The 17,953-nt window shown below is 37.4% G+C and overlaps 1 protein-coding gene across 7 annotated transcripts in view; it reads left to right on the forward strand.

Moving 5' to 3' along the window:
• Nucleotides 1–17,953, forward strand: part of LOC116230830 (uncharacterized) — a 209,420-nt gene that overhangs the window by 52,019 nt on the left and 139,448 nt on the right. For 5 of the 7 annotated variants that reach the window (XM_090147294.1, XM_090147295.1, XM_090147297.1 and 2 more), the window contains exons 1-2: nt 12,526–12,606; nt 16,383–16,431. The exons of 1 other annotated variant lie outside the window; for it this stretch is intronic. In XM_090147294.1, coding sequence (XP_090003420.1) covers nt 12,575–12,606; nt 16,383–16,431 — 81 coding nt within the window. In that variant the 5' untranslated portion in view covers nt 12,526–12,574. Of the gene's footprint in view, nt 1–12,519; nt 12,607–16,382; nt 16,432–17,953 lie in introns of those variants that run through there. One more of the 7 variants, XR_016469607.1, reaches the window with a different exon arrangement.

Consider the following 17,953-nt stretch of genomic DNA (forward strand, 5'->3'; position numbering starts at 1 on the left):
TAACATTTGCAGTCTTCTCTGCTTGTGAGTCTGTATGGATTCTGAGGAGATCTTGCCCAAATGTTCCATGTAAACCTAACTGCTAATTTACCCTGTTCTGAGAGGTGTGCACGCAGAACTGACAAACTGTGTTCTATTTGTGCCTCTGTCATTGACCTGTAAGGTGATTTCTGGTTGCACAGCATCTGCTGTTGGTGACCTACTATAAAGTTATTTTACATAAGCTTCTTCAGTCTTTTTCCAATTGTTCTTTCAGTGGTTATCTTTTTGTTCTGTCAAGCAGTAAAGAAATATTTACAAAAGTTTCAGAGAAGATCAGAATCTCCCTTCTACATTGTAATACTGAATTTAAAAGATATGCTCTCATTTGTGGAGTTGGAAGGATTTTTCCCATGTACATCTTTTCTCATTTGTTGACATTAAAATTCCTTTGCCATTTTAATACCCAGTTGATGTTATAAGGGATTTCTGTAACTCTTCATAGTTGGTCTTTGGGTTCACCAGAAAGTTTTGTTGCTTCAGTTAAGAAGTTCTAGATTTGATTGACTCATGTGTCTGAGCTCCAGAGTTAGTTGAGGAATCACAAAATCACAGAATCACAGAATGGCCAGGGTTGGAAGGGATCTCAAGGATCATGAATCTCCAACCCCCCTGCCACATGCAGGGCCACCAACCTCCTCATTTAATGCTAGAGCAGGCTGCCCAGGGCCCCATCCAATCTGGCCTTGAACACTTCCAGGGATGGGGCATCCACAACTTCTCTGGGCAGCCTGTTCCAGCACCTCACCACTCTCTCTGTAAAGAATTTTCCCCTGCCATCCAACCTAAATCTCCCCTCCCTCAACTTAAAACCATTTCCCCTTGTCCTGAAATGAAAAAAGCTGGATCCACCAAAAGGATCATTTACGTGAAATGATCAGCAAAATGGATTGCACCTTTCTTTTGTGCTTCTTGTCTGCAGTAGATTTTTTTGTTGTATTCTACTGTGTGGTAGATTGTCTTGGGGTTGAAGTGAGCGCCTCAGGCTTGCTGTGATGCATTTCTACCTGCTCAGGGTTGCCTTGGCCATATGGGATTTCTTCATATTGATTTATATTATATTGGAATGGAAAACTTTTGTCTATTTGAATGTGAAGTCAGGGCATTAGAATTAAATAGCTCTGGGAAATTAAAGAGATCTCACAATTCTGAAGTTAGAAGGAGCAGGTCTACTCACTGCAAAGCTGTATTTATTTCTTTAAGGGAGGTAAAATTCTTGCAAGTTTTGTTTAACACTGCATGCTTTAGAAACATGTGATGTTATCTTAAGAAAACTTTGTAATACAGACCAGACATGAAAAAAAAATGCTATCCACTGATTGGATAAAAAGATCACACAACTGTCTTTGTTAGTATCTTTTGGCAAATACCCCTTGTGATTTGCAGGGAGATCTGGTCCTGGCACTTTGTACCTAAAGAAGTCCAGTGGTCAAAACTGGTCTGTAGTAACAGCTGGGAATTGCTTTGATTCTTTTGGGACATCTGCAGATCTTGTTGTTTCAAAATACTTGATTTTTATACAAGTGATAACATGTATAAAAATTAATAAAATTAATATTTATATGTAATTTATTTAATTAATTTAATTTAATTTAATTTATATTTAATATTTATTAACCACGTTAATAAATTAACGTGGGTTAATTTTGAAGTTGTATGTAATAGCTGAAGTAATGAAATCCATAGGGCTTCTCCATGAACTAAACCTATTCGAAAGCCAAAGGCAGATTTATCTGCAGTATAAGTGAATAGAATCTGTAGGTTTTAACCAGAGCAATATTAACAATAATCTTATTTCTGATAATCATATTAATCATAACAAGCTGTTATTAACTACTTAAGTGATTCTCCACTTCTAGTCTTGAATTTCCATTGCCCATCCTCCATGGAATTGTTTTCCTCTTACGCACTGCATTCTGCAGTCATTTTCCTCCACAAAACATGGAGGTAACGGAGCTCATGCAATGTGCAGTCCCCACAGAGCGCTCATGTTCTCTCCCTCCTTATTCATTCTGGTGAAGCAGAGGGGCTCTGTGCTTTGTTGCAGAACTATTTCTTCTTTTATAAGTGCTACACAGGTAGCAGAAGTAAACAGGAATTATTCTAATTACTTGTTATTTGTATCTTGGAAAAATTGCGGCGAACATTGGCATTTGGGAAAACGAAAGCAAACAAAAATCAAACACAACTTTTACTTTCCATCTCTCTCTCCCTTTCTCTCTTAATATTTACCTATTTCAAACCTTAGTCCTTCATCAGTTAAAGCTCTGGAACACATTCTGAATTTGCTCCCTGGTAGAGGAGCATCATCAGTGTGTGTTAAATGAAGGTTAGAATTTTGCCGTTGACTGAACACGGGAGCAAATTAGCTATTCATAATAATTAGCTATAATTTCTTCAATCTAATTTCACACAAATTGAACTTAAACCTACAGTAATATGCATCTATCTAAATGTCCACAGATTTGTTGTACTCGTCAGTATTCTAGAAGGAATATCTTAAAAGATATTTAATGTCAACGCTAAACTTTTCTTGTATGCATAATAAAAAAAACAATCAATTCCAAGCTCTTCTATGAGTTAAATTGATCCTATTCATTGCATGGATTTTAGAAAAGAAGAATTCTAAGTTCTGAGGTTCATTGTTCATTGACTTAATTTGCTCCAGCTGAAGCCAGAGAATCTAACTCAGCTGCCAGTGCAACTGGGGTGATTCAATCTCTTTCTCCTGGTAGCTCCAGCTGAGAGAAGGTAATGGTATGCAGAAGTAGAGTAAGAACTCAGAAGTTTTTTCTTTGTCAGTGTTTTTAGATTTTGGGAGCTACTGTTTCAAAAGTGGAAGAGAGAGATTACTTGTAAGAGGTGGCAAAATTTATCTTAGTGAATGAGTAAATAATTTCAAATACTGTTGTTGCTCTGCTGATTGGTCTGTCTGAAATGAGGAAAGCTGCTGACTGTTTGGGAATTTGTTTTAGGTTATTGTCTGTGTGCCAGCTGTGATGAGGGGCTGCACATTTAGCCTCAGCTTGGGTGCTATAGAGTTAACTTGTTGAGTATGCCTGTTTTATCAAGGCCTTTCTTTACCTCAGAATGTGATGTTTGATTTCTCTCGAATTCCCTTGCTATTTAAGGCTTCCGTTGCTGGCTGCTGATGTAAAAGAAGCTGTTATCCAAGTGGGCTGTGCTGGTGAAGAGCTTGGCTTTTTCTCTGCCTTCATTTGTGACACTTCTTGGTTGCTTGATTTTTCTCCCTGTTCTTTTACCTCTGATGACTGAGAGTATTCAGGTGGATGTTTACTACCCTTACTTGCCCAGTACTACTAAAAGATTCCTTTTGTTTCAAAGAGAACAGTATCTAAAGGGGGCTGTAAGAAAGAAGGGAACTGACTCTTCAACAGAGTCTGTTGTGATAGGATGAGGGGAAATGGTTTTTGAACTAAAAGAGGGAAGATTTAGACTGGATTTAAGGATGAAGCTCTTTACAATAAGGCTTGTGAGGCACTGGCACAGGTTGCCCAGAGAGGTGGTGGAATCGCTGAAGGCATTCAAGGTCAGGCTGAACCAGGCTCTGAGCACCTGATGGAGCTGTAGGTATTCCTGTTCAATGCAGGGGGATTGGACTAGATGACCTTTAAGAGTCCATACCAACTCAAACAATTCAATGATTCCTGTAAATTTGACCATAACTGAAAGTGCACTATTTGCCCAGAAGGAAGAGGCTGGTAGAATCCACAACAGGGGCATATTAGAGCACTGGTGTTTTTCCATTTAATTTTACAAAATCACCATGCTAATGTGGAAATACTGCAGTTTTACTGAATGCTACTCTTCTTTCCAGTGGAGGCTACCCTGTAAATGAAACAGGAGACTTGCTCTTCCATGAGACTGTAGCAGAATACTTGTGCAATTCTTTTTTCCATTAGCTTTGCCATATTCTGACAGATAAATTACTTAGGGAGCAATGGAGAAAGAAATGGTATGCTACAGCCATCTTTACATTCTGTAACATGAATTTGGCTTTCTGATCCAGCAAATATATGTATACCCCAGGAATCGTTATGCTTCTTGTTAGGACTCGGTCATTTTCAGTTATAAATACATCCTTTCCTTTCCTTGCTCTGGGACCAGCATGTTCTGGTGCTCTGAATTTTTCTGGCTAGGGGAGTGAGTAATGCTGTCATCCCAGTTAGCTGGGGAGGAGGCCTAGCTTTGATATTCAGCTTTTGACATCTGATCAGATAAATCAGTGCAGAACAACTGATATGCTACCTGCTGGGCTGGAGCTGCAGGAGCTGTTCTTTTGTAGGAAGATCCAGGGTGCGTTTGGCACACTGATGGCAGCACTGCAACAGGCAGTAACCCAATGATCTTTTCTAGGAAATGTGGCTTCAGGCGTCTGAAAGCAGCATATACACATTCCTGTTAGTTTTTATTCCACATAAAATGGTAGTGAAATTTAAACTGCAGTCGTAAAGTTAAGGCAGGTCTCGAGGATCCATTTTTGTGTATGAGCTAAATATTAACCCTGTATGGAGTTGATATTTTTCTGAAGCTACAACAAGCAGCTCGGATCACATCTGCTGTCAGAGGCTAATGAAATAGCATTCTTTGGTGCTGAACACCGTTTTTCTTCCCTAAAACGTTAGCAGAGCAGTTGTGTGTGTTCATTGGTGCTGTTAGCCAGTGCTATGTACGCTGTATGGAGAAAATAAAAAACCTGAATTAGTGGATATTCTTGAATTTTCTTTATTTTTTTTTTTTTTCATGATGAAGTATAGAGTTGCAAGTCTTACAGCATGTAATGTGAGGGTCTGAACTGACAGCTTTGCTAATGAAAGTGCATAGGACCAACTGAGTATCTCAGTGTTACTTAAACCTCCAGTTTTTGTTTGCTAATTGTAGGGTCAAATGGGGTAGCTTAGCTGTCTGAACCTCTGATATTGTTGGGAATTTGCAGGACCTAGGGAAACCTACATTGAAGTAGCTCAGTAATGCCACTGGCAGATAACCCTGGCAGGAGAAAGCAGAAATAATAGGCATGCAGAAAAGTCTCTCAGCATTAACATTCAAAGCAAAACTGAAGGGAATTTTGGTCTGCTTTTTTATTTTTTGAAAAAATGACAATAGATAAAAAGCAACTAACAACAAAAAAAACCAAGTGGTATGGGAAGGAATAATTTGGACTGGAGTCAGTCTTCATACAGTAGTAGCTTCAGGAAAGGTCTGATGTTTTCTCTGAAGGCCAAACTGCAGCATCTCAAAGATAGACTCACACAACCTTTAGACAGCTTTCTGTCCCCAGGTGCTTTGAGGGAGAGGCTGACTTATAAATATTTTGGTTCGTCTCTTCTTGTCTCTGCACTTGCTGTTCAGTTCTGGGAACTGCAATATACTCCAGCTCAGCCATTCTTCCTTTCCACTGCCTAGGAGAGTCCACCTATGATTCTGGTATTTATGTAAACTGCTAGCAAATTATCACCTGTCCTCACATCTGAGAGTAATAAGGGCTGTTCAGTAGGACACTTATGGAAAAGGCAGAATTTTACTCCATGATCCATGCATATAATTTTGTATTTATGCAAAATATAGTAATCAATGAATATACCAGCAAAATACTTGAAAATTGTAGGGCCGTGTTCATTCTCTGCTCCGCTAATGGAATCCATTCAGTGGATACTGCAGGTACTCTTATGCTACGTGTACTACGCTTCAGCCAAAACAGAGAAAAGTGACTCAAGCCTGGACCAGGTGTAAGTCATCACTGCACAGATCACATGCTACAATGTAGATCTATTCTAATGTTGAACCTTACGTTACAAACCAACTATCAACTAATAAAATAATTAATTATGCTTATGTTCTTTGATGTTTCAGGTTCTTTTTTTTTTTTGTCCTTAAAATAAGATGGGATATCAGCATTATAGAGTTTCTGTTCATTAATTTTTGTGAAATTTTGTGATAATATACAGTTCTGTTTGTGTCAAAAGTGAAGTAAATGGATCGAGTGGGGAAAAAAACAACACACACCAAAAGAACTGAACTAAAAAATTAGTAGAAGCTAATGATAGATCAGCAAAGTTTTTGTGAATTGATAGTCTTTGTTTCCATTGCCTTTTTGAGCATATTTTCATTCTCACAACAATGATGTAATGGAAATTGTTAAAATATCTGCTAGATAGAAGTTACAGGAAATTATCACCAGGAAGAGCTGAGATTAGTGCTGGCTGTGACAGGTTTGGAAGATTTAGCTGAGGGATTGTTGGAGGATTGTAGGCACTGTAGGATGGAATTGCTCTTGCCTCAGTAGTCTTGAAGATTAAAGAAGGAGATCCCATCACTTTGGGCTACTTGCTGTTTTCCCCTTTGCATGACTGTAATTACTTGTGAGCATATAATAGAACACGTATCTGGACCAGAACCAGAGATTTGATATTTGAAGAAATTTCATCTGTGCCAAATTGTGCTATACAAAAGGACAGTGAAAGCTATAGTGGTTTTTATCTTTGCCATAGAGATGAAAAAATTGTATGAACGAAAATGGAATCTTCTTCTGTATTTTCTTTAGATGATCAAACCTGGTCTTTTATTGAAGACTACTGTTCCCACTACGAGCTTCACTGTTTATCTCTCTCTTTCTGTTTAAATACTGATCAAGCTAACCCTTCTCAGAAGAACAGTTCCTTGCAATAGGAAAGGGAGTGAAAAGAATGGCAGCTGCATTATGCTCAACTGCAGGGAGGGAAAAAGAAAATACATGTCACAAGCAAGATGAAGCTTCTTCAAATATTTTAGAAGCTCTGATGTTGTAGTTTAAGGCAGGGTTTCAAAGACTCTTTCAGTAGCAGCTATTTGGATAAAGTGAAGACGTGCAAGCATAAAAAGGGCCCAGTTTTGAACAGTGCTCATATATGCTCTTACTGCCTTGTTGCAGGCTTTGGATTATACTGGCATTTAAATAGAACTGAAGAGTTGGGAAAAATAACTTTTCTTCATGTCAGTATCTGTAGCATAAAAGTTTTGAGACTGATCTATTAAAAATAACAAAATGAAATAAACTTTCTGGATCTACAGCAAGGAGGAGAAGCAAAAAAAGAAACCTCAAAGTGAAGTCAAATCACCTGATCATAATGGTCATTTAATATTTTTATGCACTGTGGAAGTTATTGGCCTGAGTGCTTTTTATATTGATGGCTCTTCCATATGTTCAGCCCCTTAAAAAGCATGCATCTCAGCCCATCTTTCAAGCTTGGTGTTATTGATTTACCAAGTGAGCTGCATGATACCTGAACAGTTGACTGGGGAGCAGCTGCTGCTGTAAGAGAAAAGGTTGGGGAAATGAGAGCAAATGAATACTGAAGTGGAAAAAATATAATATGCGCATTTTTAAAGTTTTTAGTCATGGTCTTCAAAAAGCTGCATGTTTTCTGAGCAGCAAAAAAATGATGGGCCAACTGACAAAAACCAGGAGATCTTCTCAGGAAGACTCCTTTGCTGGATAATAAAGTGTAATATTTTTCTGGGCCTTTTTTACTCTATTGAATTTTCCATAGAATTGCCATCTTTTTCTCTTAAGAAATAGCTTAATTATTTTTAGCCAGTCTGTATCCTAATCTTTAAATATTGTTGCCTTTCTGTGAAACAAAATGGAAAGATACCTGCTGTGTTCAATCTTTTGGTCACTATGAGCTTGAGCTAAAACCCAATAAAGTCAGCTGGTTGATTTGCAGGGGAGACCAGAACTCAGCTGCATTTGAGTACTCGTCATTGAAGTTAGAAATGAAAAGTTAACTGAAACAAGACTGATCAATTTTATTTATTTTTATCCTGGTGGCAAGGAGACTTTGGAGATGAACAAATAACATCTTGAACTCCCTATACGCTTCCATGCTAATGGATGAAGATTTTGAGGCAGAAGGAATAAACAATCTGCAGTTGAAAATACAGTGTATTTTCACTCTGTTGCCATATGATTATGGGCTTGCATGAATCAATATCATTGACAGGTATGGTTGATGTTCAACCACTCATCTGAAGTTATGATGCTACTACGTAGGGTAAATTCAGTGTGCCAGGTGAGCATCTATCTCTGTAAATAGATCTGCATATTTACGTTTTATTCACAAGCTTTGTTTCTATCTTTCCTTGAAAACAAGCAATGTGTTAGAATATGATTTAGGTTTTTGTCTGCAGTGTACACTGGAATAAAAAAAAACCTTGGGAAACATGAAATTCTTCTAGGATGGGGCAAATCTTCATCATGTAATGCTCTTGTATCCTCTCCTCTCCTCTTCAGCCTCACCTACTAATGGCCTGTGACTCAGACAAAGCAGTAACAGGCATCTTGTATGAGCCACTGTTTCTGTAACACCCTCTCCTCCTTTACTTTTTCTCCTTAGAATGGCATCAAATACAACCTATTGTTTTTGAGTCACTTCTTGCTGCTTTTCTGACCTGACATGTCCTAGTGAAAAATTCATGCATTTAATTCACATTTTAGGACACTTTTTCCTATATTTTTAATAATTCCTAATCATATTCTTCCTCTCTCTCTCTCTCTTTTTTTATTTTTATTTTTTAAATAGTGTTAAGTAGGAACCTAGTGCACTTTTACTTGGTGAATTAACACAACACCTGACTGAAGATGACACTGTATCCTGTTACATGGAAGAATTGCTCAGTCTGTAGCTCTGTGGACTGTATCTAAAGTCCCTGTACTAAAAAGCAGTAAATTATCCTTGAATGAGAAGGTGTGTTCCTTCTTATGAAGTGTGGAATGATCAACACAAATAATATTAAAGCCCAAGGTCCAGTGTAATACTGACATCTGTGGTACTGCATTGTGGGCTTAGCCCCTCTGGATTAAAGTAGTTTATCATCGTTTGGGCCAAACTCCCTATTGCAAGCAGTGTCCATGCAAAATTTGAGATGTCATTCATTTGTTAATCCTAACAGCCTCTGTCAATATTTTAACAGTATTTTTAACTGAATATGCACTGTGTTCAGAGCAGTATGTAAGCAGCTGTTACAAATTTAGTAAATCTTAGCAATAACTTAGTAAAAATGCATTTGGGCAATTGAGAAGTTATTTTTGGATATGAGACTCACAATACCATGGAATGTCTTTATGTTCATGGTCTACGTGTAATTAAGAGTACAAAAAGAAATGTACACATTTGCATAAAGATCTTGTTGAAGGGAATTTTTTAATTGCATTTTTATCTCATGGTCAATGAATAAGTAGCTTCATATCTGTTACGGTGAGAAGAATGAGTCCTTTTTTTTTTTTTTTTTTTTTTGCCAGTGAGCATACACTAGAAACCTTTATCAAATCTTTTCTAGATTTGACGTTGCTTCTGAAGTCTCTTCCCTCCACAAGATAGAGAAAAATCAATGAAACGTGTAATGAATTCAGAAATGCCTATGAAGAAATTAATATGAATTAGGCAAACTTACTTTCGTCTCAGGATTTTCCCACTTTGTGTTCTACTTTTTGCCAATTTGTAACTCACTATCTGTCTCCTTTGTTGTCTGGTGAACCCCTAACTTCTTATTAGAAAGCAATCAATTGAAAAAATAGAATTTTATATTATTTCTGCAACCTAGATATCCTTTGATTTAACAAGACCATGAAACTGCACCCATAAGACTCAATAATCCTCCTGCTTTCATGTCTAGAACTAGTAGAAAAATACATTTAGATAATAAACGTATATTTTCCATGCAGAAGTTCGGGCAATTTTGAGTAGAGTCTTCTATGAAATGAGGATAAATTACCTACCTTACTTTAAGACCAGATGGAACATTTTAGCTTTGGACAGTGACCTTGGTACTAATCATCCCACTGTCACGAAATCCAGTCTCAGATTTTAATCAATTTTGAAATTGAAAATAATGAACCATTTAATTGTAGGTTGTGATAAATCATTTTGTCCAATCTTGTCTGGCCTTATGAGGTGATAGTTTGGATTTGTGTGTGATGTTTTTCCTTGTTGTTCAGTATCTTTTTGGTTTGGTTTGATTTGGTTTGGTGTTCTGTTCTGTGTGTGTATGTGTTTTGTTTTTATTGCATCCCAAGCTGACAGCTGACTTGCAAGATTAACCAATTTTCCTGCTTTAAAATGTGTGGGGTGGGTGCTAATACCGTTTGCACAATACGTAGCTTTAGAGGTTGTACTACTGCAGTTAAGCAGGATGATTTATTTCTTGTACAGTGCATGAACTAATTTGCAGATTATTTCTCCCTCTGTTTCTGCAAAGGACAGTTAAAGCTATATGTAAGCTGAGCCAGAATTCCTATGTCTGGCAGTGCTGATGGAGAATTTTGTGGAAGGCTGAAGGGAAACTTTTAATGCAATACATCATAGAGTGTTTTTTAATCTTTGTTATATTTAACTGATATTGATAATATGTGTTTTCATAATCTATATTATGAATATGATTTAGTGTGGAGCGCCAATTGCTGTTTACATGCTATATTGATAATAAATGCAGTGAGAGAAGGACCAAGATTTCTGTGTTTGTTGGGCTAACATTCTGAAAGGCTCCTTCTTATATTATGTGCTGAGAGAAGTATTCTGAAGTGCTGTGGCTGTGTTTGATGTTTAAACATGGAAAAGAAATTGATTGCACTGAGAAAAGTGTGACAGCATTTAGAGAAGATATCAATACATACAGAAGTCATGGTCATTTGTACTGCTTCTTTTCCTATGAAATCAGGAATTTTCATTTGATGGCTTTTTTTCCCTCCCTTCTAAGAGAGGTGAAGTTTGATCTGTACAGGTGACCATGGTCTTTAGATTGGCTGCAGCACGTAATGTCCTCTTCCTTATCAGGCAATATCAGGGGAAACGTGGAAAAAAAGGACAGCTGAAGACTGGGGACATGCAGTTCTCTGTCATTAACAATGCTTGAGAAACTATTAGAAATTGAGCATGAAACAGATTTGGCTTCAGTTCAGTTACAAATGCCTGTCAACAACATGAAGCAAGCTGCATCCTTCCACCTTGCTTGACAAATGCAGAGTGCTTCTGAGAGCTGGCACTTAGGGTCTAGCACTGCCACCATGCATGTGGAGCCACTGCCTTGACCATGGTCTCTGCTGCACTGGCACTGTTATGGAGAGGAAATATTGACGACCAAAAATGAATTCTTCCTTCTTTTCTTTTGGCTGGTGGACTGATGAATCAGTTATTCCCACAGATCTAATTATAGCTCATAGAATGTATATTTTTTCAGAAAATAAAGTTTTTGCCTCAGCTGTCAATTCCCTTTGGTCTTAACCTTTCAAAGTGAAATTGCGGGTGTTTGTTCTCTCAAAGCTTTTAAATTGTTCACCAAAGTATGAAATGACTGGAAAGTAGTAATGAATCTGGCTTTTAATCAGTCTCCTGACATAAAAAGACATTGGTTCCTGTGTAATTGCTGTACATAATTACAAAAGTACAAAAACACTGCTTTGTTGGGCTCCTCAGCTTTAGAACTTGTTTCCTTGATGCAGCCACAAGCAGCATGGACTGCTGCTAGAATAACTCGCCTTCCAAAGCAGAGAGTGGACCTTGGTGCCCATGATGCAGGACCGGCCCGGCCTTGGTGTGAGGCACAACCCACATGGAGTTCTGCTTGCTGTAAGGCTGCCAGCAGGGTGTGCTGAGGAGGTGGCAGAGAGGGAGAGCACTGCAGAGGTTTTGTGCTGTGCAGAGACAGTGCAAGAAAGTCCATGTGGGGCAGGAGGGGCAAATGAGGCACAGGCAGCGCCCCAGCACAGCACGGCTGTTTCAGTTAATAGCTCTGTTCTTCCTGTTTAAACAACTCTAGAACGCTGTCAGAAATAATTAGTTTTCAAAGGTTAGCAGTGTTTTCCACTCAGTGAGTTCTGTGGACATTTCTTAAAGTGACAGGATATTTTCCAAACACAAAGATGAGGAAGGAAGAATGTCCTTCGTGAGCAGGGCCCTGCTGTTGGCCTAACTGAGAGCAGCAGGAATCGGGACAGCCTGTGCCACACTGGACCACCCCTGACCTCTGTGTGGGGCTGGAGGAGGCACTGGGCACAGGGAAAAGACCTTAATGGAGTTCCCCTAGCTGCTGGAGTTCTAGTCAGTTAAAACACATCTCTGTGTATTGGGTAGTTCCCAAAAATGCAGCTGTGTGTGGTTGAGGCTTAATTACTGTTGCTGTTTAAACAAGTCAAACACCAGTACAATTAGTGTATGTTGAAAGAAGGGTGGGAGTTTATTGGCCGCCACACAGCTGACATTCAGTACGTTGTTGGGACTAACAGTAGAGTCTTCAGTAGGGTCTAGCTTATGTACTTCTTCAAGATTTATAGATTTAAAAATGTGGATATTTTACTGTATAATTTCTGTATCTGTCACATTCTCACTCTTCTTGTGGTGTATGTTTGTTTCGTTTCTAATGAAAAGTATCAGTTTAGAAGACAATTCTGCTATTATTTTGTAACTTTTCTTCTGCCATGTTTTCAGGTATTTGTGATGTAACTTGCTACCTGGCAGTCATTAATTTCACTGACACAGGGATGCCGAAACCTTCTCAATCCTTTTCTGATAGGTATGTGCAAACAGATATTACAGTAACCTTTCTGTATGTGTAAGTAGTCAATACCCTCAAAATCATAGTTGGCTGATGTGATCTAGCAAAAGCTCTTGATTGCATTGTGAGTTGCAAAAAACTTTGTACTGAATACTTAAAAATAATGTTCATCTGCAGTTATTTCAAATTCATTTAGGTAAGGGGAAATTACTTTGAAACTGAACAAAGGATTTCAGCAACATAATTGTGCAATATTATTAAGAATAATTATTGTACATGCACAGATAAATGCCTATGCATTTTTTTCTAAAGCATATAAAAATGAAAGTTTTTTATAAATGTTCTTTGCCTGATGTACCATATTCCTGGTAAATCTTTTTTTTAAATTTGATTAATTAAGTTATGTACTGGGATTGTAGTTCAGTTAAGTGTTCCTGCTGATCTGAAGTATTTGCATTTATCCATATTCTCTACTTGGCTATCTCAGGCAGTCTCATGAGCATTAATAAATTAAACTCCATAGTCCTGTAAAAGGTAAGAAAGAAATAACACTCATTTTTAATAACTGTGGTCTGAAATTAGAGCAAGGAGAGAGATGTGTGTTGCCATTAATAGTAAAACATGTGTTTCTGGAAGATATTTGTAAAGTTTGATTATGAGACTGCTGGACAAATGTGTTTGTGGTACAGTGGTGAAATTTAGTGACTTATTAATGGCTGAATGTTAAGATGGTGACAGAATCAGGGATAGAATTTAGAAATCCTGACTCAGGTTGTCACTTTAAATACAGTGGAGTGGTCTTTTTTCTTGGTTTGGGGTGTTATTCTGATTGGTAATTCAGATGTTAATGTCTGGATAGCGATTTGCAACCAAGGAAGGCTCCTCTTGATTAATATCCATTAAGAAAAAGTGTTGGGAGAAGGTTGTAGAAAAGGTTCATGTATTTTGGGAAAAAAGTGGACATCACAGTTTCTCATGGAAATGGGTTGAATCTCTAAATGATATAGATAGATTTTACCTTAATTTATGTAGTAGTATGTGTTTCAATATACACTGGTATATTTGTATATTTTTGGTTTAGTACTGTCTGGCATATAATTTGGATGAGGCAAATTGTAACCAGAACCTGTTGGGTAAATAAAGAAGCTGGCGTTTCTGATAACAAATGTTCTCATGTGCCAAGTTATTAGCTCCAACATGCCTTATACCATGAAAATTCTCAACTCTGTTTTTGCATAGCAAAGTGTAATACTCTTATCTGACTAGAGCAGATTTAGCCAGGAGAATAATAATATGCTTCATGCTTCTGTAAAATAGCCTTTTTCCTTTTTTCCCTTTTCTTTGCTTTTAGAAAGGGATTTTTATTTTATTTTATTTTATTTATTTTATTTTATTTTATTTTATTTTATTTTTTAAGTTTAGAAGGCCTATTTTATTAATTTTGGTAGCCAGAGTCCTTTCTGTGCACAGTGTGCAAGAGGAGATGTGTGGATATGAAGATGGCTGCCCTATGCTCACAGAATGAATCTACAGGAATTTGTGGAGACTGCATCCACTACAAAACCTGGGAATCTGGGAATCTGATCTAGAAAGATAACGCTTAGTAGGCAAATAAACCACACAGATTGTAAAATCAATTTTTAATTCCATATCTTTTTAATTATTTCCCTAAATGATGTTTTGAGTGACAAATCCCCGTATTGGAAAGTTTGGAGTGGATCTGTCTCTTTTTTCCAATCAGAAACATTATAAGAGCTGCTGCTTACCCTTACTGCAACTTTGGATGACATGAGAAGGCCAAGTCATTGCAACACACTGAAGGCAAATAGCCAGTTCTGATCAGTGCATATTCTGATACCCTAGGTAGAATGTTTCTGCTAAATTCCAGTACTGGATAATGTTGTTCAGTAGCACCATTCCAAAGTACTCCCTTTTCAGCCATCCTGGATTTCCCCACCAATTCTCCTCATGTGTCCTATGAATGGCAGGACACTCCAACACTTGGGCAGTAATCTTCAGCACCATGGCATCTGAATTTCTTCTCAGGCCCAACCTGAGTTTCCTGTCTGTTATTAGTATTTACCGTATTCTTCAGGCCAAACTACTGAGTCTGTTTTTTGTTAAGGTCGTGCAGTATCGTGGCAAGGTAGGTCCATCTGATTTACAGTCTGTATGCTAGTGCTAAATATAAAGGCTCTACTCATCTCCACTGTATCACAGTAGTTACATTAGAGGGGAGTTTGGCTCTTCAAGGAGGGCAAGGGAGCACACAGGTCTAAATGTTTCTACTGCCAAACCTGAATATCATTACTTGATATGGAGATGGATTCCTTGAGAAGTGAGTCAAGAAATCCTTCCCAAATTCTGTATGCCTTTCTGCATCAAGAAATTTCTAGGAAAAGAATTTTCTAGGGAAAAAGATTTGCCCATCGTACTTCTTGCCTCCTCCTTCTCCTGTCTGCTAACTGCAGGTGCAACTATCTCCAAGAGCTTCTGTGTTCTTGGAAAATGTCATTTAGACATTCCCTCTCAATATCCCATCCATTTTAATGGCAGGACCACACTCTGCTGGAGCCTGGCAGACATCAGGAAGGGTTCCGAAATATCACAGAACATGCTTTCCTTGGTAATAAGGAACATTGGTTCATCCTGGCAGACCTCAGCACCGGAGGCTTAGAATTCTACTTAGATTCCTACTAATCATATGTATGGTATGGGACAAAGTGCTTCTCCGACCTGTATATGCTATGCAGTTGCCTATGAGTGTAGATGCAAAGCTATCAACATTAAAAAGTTAAAAAACAGAAACAAAAAACACCAAAGAAATTACAACTGAACAAAGATAAAAACAACTTTAAGTATAAAACTACTAAGGATTGCCCTACTGTCATTTCAATGATTGCAAAATACTCGAGCTGCTTAGATGGCTTAGCAGTCTTTATAGACACCTCTACATCTTTGCAAGTTAGGCCTTTGTTCACTTATTTGGCCGTTCTGTTTCTAATTGCCTGGCAATAGAAATAATTGTCTATTGTGTTCTACTTCACAGAGTGACTTCAAGGAAAAATAGATCAAAATGTTGTGCTGCAATTCTTCAGTAAGCATTTTGACTGTAGGAGTATGTCTGAAGCGTAACACTTGGAGTGTTATTGTTGGCCTTATTGAGAGGCTCAGGCTTTGTAATGACGTGCCTCAAATGGAGACTGCTGCAGCTTTCTCAACGCAGCACGTGATTCCACCTTGTTGCCAGATCTTGCACAGAGTTGTTTGTGTTTATTGAAGAGCCAACAAAGAGTGTACTGTACTTGGAAGACATTTTTGTTTTCAGTTCTTCATGGTAGAACTCACATCTATTCTTTTTATAGACTACAGTGTGTATATTCCTTTCTTCCCCTGCTTATGTGTGGAGGATAATATTGCACTGGAAAAGCAGTGTTTGTTTGGGTTTTGATATAAAAATCAAATTTGTGTAAAATAATGACTTCTTTATTTATATTTCTAATTGATGACTAAACAGAATCCTGCCAACCGTCTCTCAACCTGCTTTGTAGAACAAAAGCATACAGTAAATTGTTAATGTAGTGGAAGAATAGGGATTAAAATCTACTTGAAAGGAGATAAATTATTGAATTGCCTGAACAGACATCCTTGAGCTTTTCCATTTAACTTTTTCAGCTACCTAACTTTACATTCATTTTTTCAGAGTAAATGCTTATCTCTTTGTGTGTTGTAAAAAAGGGAAAAAGCAAGAAGTAATAATTATCACTGATTTAATATCACATCATTCCTTCTAGCCGTGAATCAGAGCGATCAGGAGATCTAATATTTCGCTCCAGAAATTCTGTAAGTATGTTCTACATTGGTCACTTGAAAATGTTCTATGAATAGCATTAATAGCTAAGGATATAAAGATTCATGTGCTTGTCAACTTATGAGGGCATTTTTTTTGAAAAAAAAAAAAAATCCATTTGAATATGGTGAAACTTGAAAAAGTGCTTTAAGAATCAACATTTCTAAACATGTTTGGTCAATTACTGTTGATATCATGAATTTCATTGATTGGCACTTCAAAAAAAAAAAAAAAAAATTAGAAAACTGACAACCACTACCACTAGTAGCCATAACAGGGAAATATTTTTTTTTTATACCCCTGCAACAGTCAGTGTTTCAGAACACATTGTCAATTGAGTTGGAAACAATTAACTTCAAAGTTCATAATGTTTTAAATTGTGTAATAATACTGCAGGGCAAAGTGACATGAAAATGTCACTAAACAAATGAAATAATTACTCAGGTATGCAAAACCTTGATTATTTTCAGAAAGAAGGCATCTGAGCTCACCTCAGATCCTAATAATTAGAGCTCTTCCTATCAGGTTGCTCTGGAAAGTAGTGTTTGAGACTATAATGGCTTTCTTCTTAAATAAAATGGAATTAATTATCTAGTCTGTGCAGAGCCCTAGATAAATGTAAACCTTTATGGAGCTAGAACAATTTTAAGACAAAAAAGGTTTTTTGGTGGGGGAAAAAAGAAAGAAAAAAGCCTACAATGAATCCATGCATTAGACTTTCTAGTTTTACTCCATTTCTTGGCTTAGAATGAATATACAAAAGAACTGTTGAAAACTGACTCAAATATGTATGTACCATACACAGGTTTACAGAAACTCTGCATTTGTGTTTGGTTTTTGCTCCTACCAGCAGTATGAGTTGCAGTCTGATTTCACCACCTTCTGCAGAGTGTTCTGCTTTGTTTCTGTTGATGGCTGTTCTCTTTTGTAGTCCGATTAATTATGACATTTTAAAGCTTCTAGTGAAACAATCAATGTACTCAGGTGAATAGTTCAGAACAGAGGAGTTCAGTGCTGTGAGATGGAATATTCATTTTTCTTGTGTTGTTTTGATTATTTGTTTAGCTGTGGTATTTTTTGTTTTATCTTGTTTTTACTTAGTCTTTGAATTTAGAAGTAGATTTTACCTCCTAGTCTGAGAACAAAGCATATTGTATGAGTTGACTACCAAGAAGCTTGATCCTATGAGTCTAGACAAGCAATCTCAAGTCATTTTGTAAATTAAGAGATGAGGCAGGAAGGCCTAGCACCTTTATATTTTTATTTATTCTAGCTATTTGGAGTCCTGAAGGCACAAAGTTTAGGTCTACACATCTCAATGATATGTAATCTGTGCTGAGGTTAACCAAAGAAATTGGGATGTCCAGCAGTCCTGGCATTGTAGAGAGCCTTAAGAAAGCTTTTCTGAATCCAACAGTGATGAAAATATCATTCCATTTTAATTTCTAGTTCTGCAGCCATTGCTAGGTGTATTTAGTAATAGACAAATGACAAATGTCATTAGCTTCAGTGCAA

This window comes from Phasianus colchicus, chromosome 10 (assembly GCF_987193195.1).
Source record: "Phasianus colchicus chromosome 10, bPhaCol1.hap1.1, whole genome shotgun sequence".
Taxonomy (NCBI): Eukaryota; Metazoa; Chordata; class Aves; order Galliformes; family Phasianidae; genus Phasianus; species Phasianus colchicus.